A 13,109-nucleotide genomic window follows, 5' to 3' on the forward strand; every position below is an offset into this window, starting at 1 on the left:
AATGTTTGGAGCCTGCTCTATTTTTCCTCAACCTTGTTTCAGAGAGAAGGCTGCAGTTACTCTTAGAAAAGCCTGGGGGAAGATACATCCATGTGGCTGCTGGTCTGGTCTGCCTTTATAACTGGTACCAGCTGGCTTCAAACTGAATTAGTCACCTGTAGGCAGTGGGTGTTCTGACAATACTTGTATGGGTTTATAATGGCATAAAGCTGATTTAGCCTAATTTGTTGTCAGGGTTTCTGGGGCCTGTGGTCTAAATTCAGTTAAACCAAAGAACTGTGTGCAGAGCAGGCTGGGAGGTAGCCTGGGCACTGGACATGGGAGCGCTCACAGCCCTTGGGAAAGGCCTGCAAAGGAAGGAGAGGAGGGCAAACCTCGGCCCCTGCATCCAAGGTTACTGATGGGCACTGCTTTGCCTGTTGCAGGTGCCCTGTGGCTGGCAGGAGGGGTGTGCAATGTCTGGACACCCTCCCTCTGCCTCCTGAGGATGCTGCAGGGGATGGTGCTTGCACAAGGATGGTGGGGATGGGGGTGGTCAGTGCAGCAGATGTAACCACCACTGTGAGAAGCACATTCTTAGACAAAACAAACAGAGAAAACCAAACCAGAAACTTTTTTTGAACCTTCTTCTGTCAACTGTGAAATAAAAATAACAGTAGCTAATGCTGTGAACTCCTTCTTTTTAATCTGGTATAGCCCTGGGGAAAATCAGATTTGCAGATTTTTGACACTCAGGAATGGGTTTCACCCAGCTGAAACAGAGTGGGACAGTGACAACGGGGATGACCGTCCCAAGGGATGTTGAAATCCTGAGCCTCTGCACTGCAATAGCCAGAAGATGACACATTTCATCAGCCCAGTTTCTTGGAAGGAGCAAAAAAAAAAAAAAAAAAAAAAAGCAGAATATTTTCAATTAAGAAAAAAAGTATTTTAAAAAATACAATCAGATGACTAAGCATTAATGAATCCATCAACACATCACGCTTTTCTGAACACTCTCAGTTTGGGGAAAAGTAAAAGGCCTTAAAAATACTTTAAAAACCGAGAGTTTGACAGAATATGATGCTGTGCTTATGTGAAAGTCTCCAATGTACATATTAAGCAGGAGGGCACCAATCCTTCAGCCCAGCAAAAGAGCAGCAGCACGTGTCTTCTACATAGTGAATTGATGTCTGTTGCCATCAAAAGTTTCAACAGATTTCAGAATGACAGGATTAGACTTCTAACCCTCAAGCTGCTCCTTTGGGCAACTCCTAGTTGCATGAACAACTCCAGAAACTTTCCCAAAACTGTCCAAGAGAAGTCTTGGAAATAGTTTGGCTGCAGCTAGGTAAAGGAAGGCACAGCTAGCATCTAGGCACATCCAGCTGCTAGGTTTACAATGTCCTTTTTTTTATTCAAGCTATGGGAACGTCATTTCAAACATCAAAAAACAATGTTGCTGCTTAGCAGGTGTTGTGAAAAAAAGGCAGTGCCCCCCCCCCAAATTATTCTTTTCCTCTCATGCTTATTCTTCCATTGGGATGCATTTTCACAAGTGAGTTGTGTGAACTTAAAAGCCAGCATAGAATGATGCATCTCCAGCTCATTTCCATACACAAGTGCAAAATTGTAACCTACCAGAACTTTAATTGTACATTCACATTTCTCTGTTGCCTTGGTGGCAACAGTGGCTTGGACACTGCCGAGTGATAAAGTTACAGTTCTGCTCTTTCAGGTGCGTTGATTTCAACCACCAAAGAAAGTTTGAAGCCTCACAAGGAGCAACTTCTCCATGTATCTATAGTCATGCTGGAAAAAATTATGTGCCTTTTCCTTCTCCTGCTGCCCAGCAACCAAATTGCCCTGAATTGCCCTGAATTTTAGGCTTTTCTCTTTTAAATGACTGCTAATGCTTTAGATTTTAAACTGGTTTTGTATGGGTCTCTTGCAATGAAGCTGGCATTCGGTGTGGACTGTGCTGTATGACTCCCTTGCTCCTCTGGAAGTTCACCTGGGCACCTCCTAAGAGGCTGTTGTGACATGCTCTCCAATATTGCTATGGGATAGTATAATTTTTCTTAGCCTGTTTTTTGTTTGTTTGTTTTTCCCTAATGTTTTAGGCTCATCACAATTCAGTTGCGGCACTGTATTGTTTACAGACTTTTTGTCAAACCTCCATACACTGAGAACGATTCAGAAAGGACAAAAAATGCCGCAACCAATCAGCACGTACAAACATTTATTTTGAAATTTCCATTCCGACCGTTATGAAGAATTACATCATCAAAGCACTTTATGGCAGTGAAAATAGCTCTTACCCCTCTGACTCATCCATTACTCCATTAAAGCTGCAAAATGTGCAATTTGCTTGAAAAATAGTTTGCTTTTTATTCAGTTTCCCATGAAAAGTCAAAATTCAATAACAAAAAAAAAAAAAAAAGACCAACAACCCAGCTTATAGGGACTCTACATCTGATCCTCTCCCCCTTCCCCCAAAAATAACTTACAAAGATAGTTTAAAGTTTTAAATGAGTTTAAAACCAAGTGCATATTTTTTATTATTTTTTTTCCCTCTTCTTCTTCTTCTCATAATAATCTTAAAATTCTAAAAACCCATAATTTACTTTCTTGGAAAAAAGGCAGCGAGCCGTTGCTTCTTGATTGGAAGAATATGTATCTCCGGCGAGTTCATTTTCTTTAGCTTTACACTCCTGTTTTTGACGGGTTTCCTGAGGGCCTCAGCGCTGTCCCGGGGCTCAGGCGGGCTCTTCACGTCATAGCACTGCAGCACCGAGTCCTGGGGCAGGTCCCTTTTGAAGGAAAAGTTTTTGGTGGAGACCCCCGAGAGGCCCTTGATCTTGCCACAGAAGATGGTGGGCACGGCGTCCTTGACGGAGACGATGACTTTGGCTGTCTGCGAGGTGCTGACGATCTCAATGTTGTTGCTGGCCTTGGGCTCGCAGCCTGCCCTGCCCGCCTGCTCCACCAGCCACTTCTGCGGCTGCCTCAGCAGCTCAGCCGGACCACCACCTGCTCCCCTGCCCTCCCCTTTGCCTGACACCTCCTGGGGCTTGCAGGAGGCAAAGGAGGCAGCCGGGACAGGGAGCTTGTCCGGCATGGGGTGAACGCCGGCCTCGGTGGTGGTGGGGACGGCACCAGCAGCCTCCCCGAGGGGCCCACCCGGCTTGCGGCAGGAGGCAAGAGACAGGTCCAGGGCCCCATCCTCAGGTGGCGGTGGCGGCGGTGGAAGAGCCTCGCTGGCCCGGGGTGCGGGAGGCCCTTTCATGGAGAGGTCCAGGGCTTCGTTCTCGCCACCCATCTTGATGACAGTGTGGCGGCTCAGCTGGGGAAACTCCCGTGGGTGGAGGAGGTTGAAGGGCTTTGTCTCCTCCTTTTCCATGGGGGTCTGTGTCCCCTTGCAGGAGTTGGGGGTGAAGAGCGGTGCCTTGGGTGGGTCGGGGGCTGCCTTAGCCTCAGCGCCGTGGGGCACGGGGATGGGGACAGGGATGGGGATGGGGACGGGGACAGGCAGGGGCACGATGACGGGGTAGGGCACCAGGAGTGTGGCGGGGGGCACCAGTGGGGAGAGGGGTGAGCTGAAGGCCTGGGGTGGGAGGGCAGCGTAGTCGGGTGGAGGCTGGCAGGGGTTGGAGCCCAGGGCACCCTGTGATGGGAACAGGTCCTGAAGGACAGCGGCAAACCCCGGCGTCTGAAAGACGGAGGGCAGGACGGGCTCCTGGGCTTGGCCAGAGGGCTTGGGGTCCAGGAGCTGGGGCTGCCCAACAGGGGCAGCAGTGCCGGGGAAGAGGCCTGTGTGCAGGGGGCTGTTGGTGCAGGTAGCACCTGGAGGCAGCACCAGGGGCGAGTTCAGGTGCTGGAAGACATGCTGCTCCAGGAGGACAGGCAGCGGGACAGGGCCCTGGGTGGTCATGACGTAGGGGGTGGCAGTGTTAGTGGCCGGCATCTGTGGAGCGGCGCTGCCAGCGACCTGGAGGTGGATGGGCAGGACAACTGGGCTGTCCCCCAGGCAGATGGGCTGCAGCACGGTGGCTGCCACCTTCAGGGCCACCCCGCTCTGTGACTCAGCCGGTGGTGTCAGGATGGAGGGCGCAGGGACGGTCACCAGTGGGGACAGGGCTTTCTTCATCAAGTCGGCCGAGTTGATGTTCCAGGCCTCCGCCGTGATCAGCTGGGCCACTCCGTTCTCCAGCTTGTTGTTGGCCATCGCTGAGGGCGAGTTGGTGACATCCATGGGCAGGTTTGGGGCATCCTTGTAAAGGTCCTCCATGCTGCAGGGCTTCTCAGGCTCTGCCGATGCCGCCTCTACATTGCCGTCAGCGGGATCCACGGCGGCTCCAGGCTGCCAGGAGCATCGGCATGGACATAGTTTGACCTGCAAACCAGAAACATATTTTAGGCACCGCATAAATCTCCTCGTTAAAATAATATTTGCAATTGCCTTTAAAGACCCCATTGCCAAGGAAAAGCCATTAAACATTTCCACGCTTCAAGCTAACGACTCCGTAATACAGTGTAGTATTTATACAGAGATGCTAGATATACATACATCTGTGAGTGTTGTACGAAGAGTTTTGAGGAACTTATATTTAGCCATAAACACAGATAATTTAAAAGGCCTTGAGGGCTGCCTGCAGCCAACCCCCCGCCGCCCCAGCTCCAGTATGCAGCCTGAAACCAGGACTTGGGCCGTCCATTTCACGTTTTTAAACAAAGCTTCACCTAATGACAGTGCACAGCAGAGCTGTGCAACAGTGTGCTGTTTTAACTCAACGGAAGCCCAAAGACCAAACATTTCTAAAAATACTGGGGCTGAGAAACGTTCTGCCATGGGCAAAAGGTTCTTCTCCTAAAATACTTGTCTTTTTTTTTGTCCCATCGGGATTTACTAAAGGTGAGTAGGGTGAGAGACACACGCTGTGTACAGCACCTCTGAAACTGCTGTCTCTGGGGCAAGGAGCAAAGCCAAAGGAAATTCCAACCTTGGCTCCACCAGTGCTAGATAGAGGTGGCCATTTGAACCAGGCACCTGAGTCACAATACATAAAAAAACAAAAAAATTAAAGCAACTTCAAATTTATTTGCACAGCCCAGCCCTTTATATTAACCAAGCAAATCACCATTAAAAAAGGGCAGAGATGGTTTCCTTTCATGGCTGTGGTGAAATTTGCAGCCTATTTCCTAAAAAGATCAACACGTCCTTCCCCTGAAAATGAAAGCAGCAAACTAACAGTGCTACGCATCCATTTATTCAGATGGATAAATAATTTCCACTCTGTGAGCTGCTATGGGCAGACTTTGGCTGGCGACTGGCAGCTCTGCCTGGTGCTGCCTGTGCCTCTTCCCAAGTGTGCACTGCATCCTGCTGTAGTAATAATCACCATGGAAACTTGTCTGGTTTAACCCTGTTACCATGGGAAAGCACCGGAGCACCCCAAATTTACATTTTTCACCTGCATGCAGCTGAATCCTGACGGAAAAAAACATGTGCCACAGCTGCTGCCCGGCTGGCTGGGCTGGTGGGAGTGAGGACCTGCCCTGCAGCCCACGGGCACACTGGTGCTGGGATGATAGAGCAGTGCTGCTCCAAAATTGGATGGGTGAGGAGTCCCATCCTGTGCCTGAGAGCACACGAAGAGCTCTGGCACTGAAAGAAATTATTTGCTCTCACAGATGTTTGTAGGAACGACAACCCTGCAAACTAAGAGAGGACAAGGAAAAGGCAGAGGGGTGGAGGGGATAAGGGGGGCGGAAGCAAACACTGTGAACAGAGAGTAAAAAATGGCCCATGCAGGGAAGCGGGAAATCTCCCAAGTCTCTCCTGAGACCTGTAAATCCTTGGACTTGGCAGTGAGATGCCACAGAGTGCAAGACTACAGAAATGTCGGGAATTAATAGTGGAGGCTGGGTGGGTAAAATGCTAATAATTTATCATGCGTGTTTGCATTCTTAAAAAGGATTTTAAAAAGTAAACAGATGAGTCATTTTTTTTCCCCCTCCTGCTGCTGGCTCAAGGAGAACAATTTGGGTTTCTCTCATCTCATGAAATCTTCTGCAGAAAACACTGACACAGGGTTGAGGGGGTTTTTTGTTTGTTTCCTTTTGCAGCCTCATCTGAGACAGATTATAGGCAGGCAGAGATGTCCAAGCACCAAAAACAAGAGCAAACCCCGAATCCTTTATTCAGAAAGTGACAAGTATTGGTACTAAAAAAAATCAGATGAGTCTTATTTTGAGAAAAGAAAAAAAAAAGAAAAGCAAAAGCAATGGTTTCTAAAAATAAACACAATGAGGAGACTGCTCAGCAGATTCAAGATGGAAAAAAAAAATAGACATTCAGGAATAAAAAAGCTATTTTCTGCTGCTCTTACATAATCTCTCCCTCCCTGCTTTTAAAATGACTATTTTAAAACCCTGTTGTCTCTGCAATGTACACGAGCATCTCTGCTTCTCCAGCTGCTGCAGCCCAGCCCAGCATTTTGCATATGGCACTGGCTCTTCCCCACATTTCTGTTTTCTTGAGAAGCGTGAGATCGCGGTGTTTTTGCAGGGAATTAATGACCTGGCAGGGACAGGAAATGACCCCCTGTTCCCCTGGCAAACCCATTTAACATTGAGAAATAGAAAAATTAAGACAAAAATTATGCTGCGTAAGAGACTTGAGGGATTAGTGTTCCGTACGGATCCATGGAGAGAGACAGATCACTTCTGAAGATGAAAGTATAAAACATAATAAAATCCCCCCCATCACTGCTTTAAAAGGTGACAGGGCTGGAGGCAGAGGAAATATCTAGCTGAGGGCAAAAGGAGCTCATCTATCACCATCAGGCACCTTGAAGAAATGCCTCTGGGGTTGGTTGGTTTTTTTTGTTTTTTTTTTTTAATGCATAGCAAAATACTGTTTTCCACACCAAATCTTGTATGTCTCTGAGATCTATAAATACAGCACTGAAAGTGCTACTGTCACTACTGGTGGTCCCACACTGCCTCTGGAAGGGTGCCCCGTTGGAGGGGAAGGAGAAGGAGAGAAAGGTGACATACAGCCCAGGTTTATAGACTTTTACCCCTTAACCTTTCCTAGGTGGAAGCATGTCTTTCTGTACTACCAGTAGCCCTAAAACAAACAAACAAACAAATAATACATATGTCTGCACTTAAAAGTATTTCACAGTCCTGCCCATGCCCCGCAGCGTGGCAGTAGGTGGCTGCCAGGCATGAGTGGAGCCAGAGCACAGCACTGCACTGTGTGAAGCAATTTCCAGTTTCACCCAAGGGGCAATCCCAGAGCTGGTAAACGTGTTTTACACTGAACACCTATTATCAAGGTCAGTAAGCAGATAGAGTGAAACGGATCCAAATCTCCAAGCCCCAAAAGAGGAAATGTTTGAAAGTCTGGGATCAAGAGACAGTTTGAAGTTGTCCAAAGAGGTGTTTCATAGTTCCTGGGCTCCTTTTTGATACTATGTAGACAGAAAATGTGGTACAAAACCTTAAGTCAACATAAAGATGACTTTAACTGAAGCAGACTTTCCATGTTGGCATATTAACAGCAATAGGTATCTTATATTTCTTCACTAATAAAAATCAAACCAAAGTATGTGCTGGGTTTGTTTTTTGTTTTTTTTAAATTATTATTATTTTGTTTTGTTTTTTGCTTTGTTTTGTTTTTTAAGATGGCTGCTTTACTGCACATAAAATGTTCAGAATTACCCCTTTTTTCAAAACAAGTTTTATGTACCTCATAAACACGAATGAAGGAAATATAATTCAGTTAAGTTTCCTCTGTCTACCACACCTCAGTGCTGGAAAATCAATTAATTTCTCTTTTCCTACTTATCTATTTAATATTTCATTTGCTGTTTGTTTTAACTGAAAAGAGGCTTGCAACACTGAAAAAGGCCCTATTGTAAATAACCCGGGCTTTCCCACCGGGGTGCTGATAAGAGTTAAGTTCATGGCACTATGCAATGATGTGTGTAACTGTACAGGAAATGGTGTGTTAGCTATAAAGAAATGCCATGAAAGGGGTGGTGATAACTCTAGCTTATTTTTTTTATCTCCTGCTGATGGCTGTGCAACAGACTTTTCTCAGGGCTGTTGCATGCTTTCCTGTGGGGCTGCAGCAGTGCCCCATGCACAGCTATCCCCACACCCTGCTTGCTCATCCATACCGTGGCTTATACCTCACTATAGACACAGAATTACACATTTGTACATTATACCCTGCATGCTACAGGGAGGGTCCCAGATGCTCCCTTTATGGAATGCCCTGCTCATTATCTCCTACAAAATTTGGGTTTCTTTTCACTATAAACACAGTTTCAAACCCAAAACAAAATCAGAAATCTTGACTCAATAGAGCTGCTTGGGGAAAAAAAAATTATGAATGGATTTAGATTTTAGTGTTTTGTCAAAACTTGCTGCTTGCTGTCACTGATTTTCCAGCAACATATTTGATTTTTGCACACAAGGGCTGTAGTGACAGTATCCCCTAAGAGGACACCCCAAAGCCCTTCCAGGGGGCAGCAGAACTGCTGAGCACCCCCCAGTGGCACACACCTGAGCTGAGCACCATGTCAGGTCCTGTACACCATGGTCCCCACTGGGCTGGTTCTGCCACCCCATGGCAGCATGTCCCATCACCCTTGACACACCACAAAACCACACACCTAATCTGCACATTACTGAGATGTGGGTTTCTGAAGGAGCTCAGGGTTCAGCCTGCCCATGCTCAGCAGTCTCAGCAGCTGAAGCCTGACCCATTTCTCTGCATCCTTCTGCAGTAAATACACAAGTAGGCAACAAGGACACATTGACACAGACCAACAAACTATAGATCATCTTCCACCCTGCAAGTTTTGTTTTGTACAGTTCAAGCCATACAGAGATAAAGACTTTACCGTATTGTTATTGGTGTCTTGTTGCCAGAACAGAAAAAAAACATATTTGAATGAAGTGAGCTTTCATATATTGAATACGTGGAGATATTAATACACAATGTCCAGGTTGCATGTCCCATACATGCAAACCACAGATGATTTCATCAGTGTTTATTGCTCACATTTCTCACTGATTCAGGCACCTGAGGTTGATCATCCTGGCCACCTTACACATCCTTTTGGTAGTGTAATCCTCATCCACTGAAGGGCAGCAGAGTAACCAGCTCACAGCTAATGGAGAAGCAGCCTTCTCCCCTGTGTTTTACCATTTGTAGTGTTGTATTTGATATCCCCCCCACACTCTGGCAGGGTGCAGACACACCAGGAGGGCTGGTGGGACCTGTCCCCCCTCTGCTTGCAGAGGAGTTGATGGTGAGCCCCCTCCTAGGTATGGGGAAGGTGGAGTGCAGGAGACTCACAAGACATTTGTTCAGGCAAGTAGCCCTTCACCTTCCTGCTGGCTGACAGATCCCAAATGCAGCTGCATCACCTCTCCAATGGGGGCTCAGTGCCCTCTTAGTCACCACCAACGGGGATCAGCTGGAGATGCCCTTCTTCCTCTCCTTCAAGGGGCACAAAGAAAACATCCCAGTTAAGCCCTGCCCTCTCCCTCCTCACTCACTTGTATCAAATACCCATCAACTTCATGTTAAGATTTAGGAGGCACCATTCAAAACTGACCAAGGACAAGATGAGAAAGACACTGGAAAGATGGGCAGGAGTCACTCTAGTACCAGCCAGAGAGAGAAGGGTACACCAGGGTATTCCTGCTGGTATAAAAGCTACACCCACAGCCTTTGCTTCCCATCCCCCTGCACAATGTTCCTCACTCACCAGGCACCTATGTGCTGCCTGATGTTTCTCACTCTACAGGAGCTATGTGTCCTGAGCTGCACAATGCCAAGGAGCAGTTAAAATAAGAACATCTTATCAGATAACTTAAAAAAATGCCAGAAGAATAAGAAAGCTCCAATGCAGCTCATGCAACAGGTACTCTTTTATTTTCCACTGCTGCATTATGGATCTTTCCAGGAGGTAAACCTATTTGTTTCAAGGCTCCTACACAGGCTGTTAAGCCCTTGGGGGAAGGAGAGGGAAAGGAAATCACTACGGCAGCACAAAATGGCACATTATAGATGGGACATATGTATACACTGCTTCAGCACACAGCACGATCGTTCTGAAATGCAGTGGCTTGACTAGCTGATCATGCATTGGTGTTTTAAATAGTTCATCTGAGAAATACCATGGCAGTCTGCCTATGCACAGGATAATCGCCTGCAAAGAGCCATGTTAGGGTCATATATTTGCTAACTATATTGCTGTTGTCAACAGCCTGTAGTTAGCAATCCATTCCGGGTAGAAGAGAACTCACTTTCTTCTCGTTTAAAAGCAAATCAGAACAACTGAAAAAGAAAATCCTGTCACAGACCTGAAACCAGTGTCTTTGCTCCCAAGGGCAATATATACAAGACAGATGATAAACGTTGTGGAAGGAATGGAGCATTTGCCTGACAAATTTCAACCCATAATGAATTTTTATACCCACTCTGAAAGCCTCAAAAACCCTCAACATTTGCAGCAGAAACTATGACATATCCCAAGCGTAAGGGAGGCAGCACATGCTGCAGAACTGCCAGATGCCTTTTCCCTTCCTGTGCTCTATTCACAAACTATTCCTAAAACTGGACACTTAATGGGAAGTCTCCTACTTCTAACAGCTCATTGCTTGTGCAGTTTACAGTACTATATATAAGCAAGCACTACAAAAACTGGGCTACTTTGAAATTATTTGAGATCTATCTTGCTATTCACAAATGCTCATTCCTAATATCCACAGCACATCCCAGTTCCTGGTGTCTCTAAGTAGCCACGCTTGGAAGAAACTTGCATCAAGTTTCCAGAAATAAGAACTTTCAATCAGTGGTTTACTTTTTTCCTGTGGCGTAGTACAGAAATGCCTGAGCCATGGCAGCTTGCTCAGCCTGCAATAAGCTGAACACACTCCCCAAGGCTGAGACAGTGCATGGAAATCTGACGTATTAGACCTGACATGTGAAGGACAAATATAACTTTTCCAGCTGTAATTACTGCTGAGTCGCGTGCTGTCCAGTTGGGTGATGTCCCTTTGACCCAGCAGGCTCTTTTGACTCATTGCAGCTTTCACACTCCAAATTTTTGTTCAAACGGGGAAAATAAGTTACTGCATTTGTGACTGCAGACATATTTGTTTAAAATCAGCTTTCCCTTGATGCTACCAGCAGCGTGCAGGTATCTTCCCCCAAATCACGCCCTTTGGGATGGGTATGTTGGTGGCTGCAGTGGTGTGTTGGTGACCCAGCAATCACAACCCTGCCCCAAGCACCTGTGGTGGGGAGGTGCTGTCTGCGTGGCCCTGGAGAAGCATCCCCTGCAGCTCCCCAAAAGCCAAATTAAATGGTTGGTTACTCCAAGGAGAATCCTGATGCACTCCCATACGTGCCTATCTGCTTCTTCATCCACTCCTTGTTGCTCTGAATCATTAAATTGCATACCAGTTGATGTTGAAAGGGACCTCTGAAGATCATCTGGTTGAACCCCCCCTCCTCAAGCAGGGTCACCTACAGCTGGTTGCCCAAGGCCATGTCCAGGCAGCTTTTAAACAATTCCAAGGATGAAGACTCCACAACCCTGTGCCATGGCTCAGTCACTCTCACAGTGGAAAAGCGTTTCCTGATGTTCAGAGAGAAAGCCCAGTGTTTCAGTTTGTGCTCATTACCTCTCGTTCTGCCACTGCACAGAGCCTTGATCTGTTCTCTTTTCACCCTCCCCTCAGGTATTTCTATACATTGATAAGATGCCCCTTAAGCTTTCTCTTCTCTGGGCTGAACAGTCCCAGCTCTGTCAGCCTGTCCTCACAGGAGAGATGCTCCAGTCCCTTCAGCATCTTTGTGGCCCTTTCTTGGACTCTCTTCACTATGTCTGTGCCTCTCTTGTACTGGAGAGCCCAGAGCTCCCCACAGCCCTCCAGGTGCAGCTTCACCAGTGCTGAGCAGAGGTAAAGGATCTTCTCCTTCATCCTGCTTGCAACCCTCCTACTCAAGCAGCCCGCGGCACCATTAGCCTTCTTTGCAGCAAAGGCACATTTCTGGTTCACAGTCAGCTCGGACGTGGTCACCAGGAGATCCCAGGTCCCTTTTCTGCCAAGCTGGTTTCCAACAAGGTGTCCCCAGCACATACTGGTGCCTGGGGTTGTTCCTCTGCACGTGCAGGACTTTGCACGTCCCATGATGAACTTCATGGAGCTTCTCTCCACTCATTTCTCCAGCCTCTGGAGGTTCCTTTGGTTAGCAGCATGACTCTGTGGTTTATCAGCCATTTCTGATGGTCAGAAGTTAACAGGAATGGACCTACTATTGACCCCTGAAGTATACCACCAGTCACCACTAGCCTTCAGTTTCACTTTTTGCCACCACTGGAGGCACAAGTGGTGATCATCACTTTCCTGGCCTGGCTGTTCAGCCAGCTTCCAATCCACCTAACTATCTGCTCATCCAGCCCATCCATCAGCTGCTTGTCTGTGAGGATCTTATGGAAGACACTGCTGAAGGTCTTACTGAAGTCTGGGTAGACAACATCCACTGCTCTCCCCTGGCTCACCAGACTGGCTCCTCACACACTAGGTCAGCTTCCCACCGGGAAGGTAAATGAGCAGAAGAGTGAGAGTCTAAGAATGTCTAAATTAAAATGCTAAGTCCCGGGGAAAAATGGATTTACTCTGGGGTTTTCTCCTGCATCAGAGCTTCTGAGATTTACAATAGCTTGACCTTCTCAGTTTTCACACATGGTGCACCCACGTGTTTACTTTTGGAGTGAGATCGTAGGAAGAATGCAGACTCACACTGGCAAATAAAAGACATCTAAGGCTTGAAAAGTAAAGTGCATGATTTTCCTATGGGAAAAAAATATTTTAAACATTTTTTTCTGTCATTAAATATCCCATCTAACTGATTATTTAGTATCATTTTCAATCAAAACATTATATTTGCCAGCAAAGCAAAGAAAAATGAGCTGTTTTGAGAACACAGAGCTAAACAAAACAAACAAGAGAGCCTTTACTTTACAGTAAATTTTTAAAACCATGAGTTTTGTTTTCCCAGCACTTGATACACCAATGATAACAAGAGGAAA

General features: G+C 46.7%; 1 protein-coding gene across 1 annotated transcript in view; it reads right to left on the reverse strand.

Annotated features, from left to right (window-relative positions):
• Positions 1-2,206: 2,206 nt before the first annotated feature.
• RAI2 (retinoic acid induced 2) overlaps positions 2,207-13,109 on the reverse strand; it is a 45,308-nt gene continuing 34,405 nt past the window's right edge. Inside the window, exon 2 of the mRNA XM_030469418.1 lies at positions 2,207-4,375. Coding sequence (XP_030325278.1) covers positions 2,603-4,270 — 1,668 coding nt within the window. The 5' untranslated portion in view covers positions 4,271-4,375 and the 3' untranslated portion in view covers positions 2,207-2,602. The remainder of the gene's footprint in view (positions 4,376-13,109) is intronic.

This window comes from Calypte anna, chromosome 1 (genome assembly GCF_003957555.1).
Source record: "Calypte anna isolate BGI_N300 chromosome 1, bCalAnn1_v1.p, whole genome shotgun sequence".
In the NCBI taxonomy this organism is placed as follows: domain Eukaryota; kingdom Metazoa; phylum Chordata; class Aves; order Apodiformes; family Trochilidae; genus Calypte; species Calypte anna.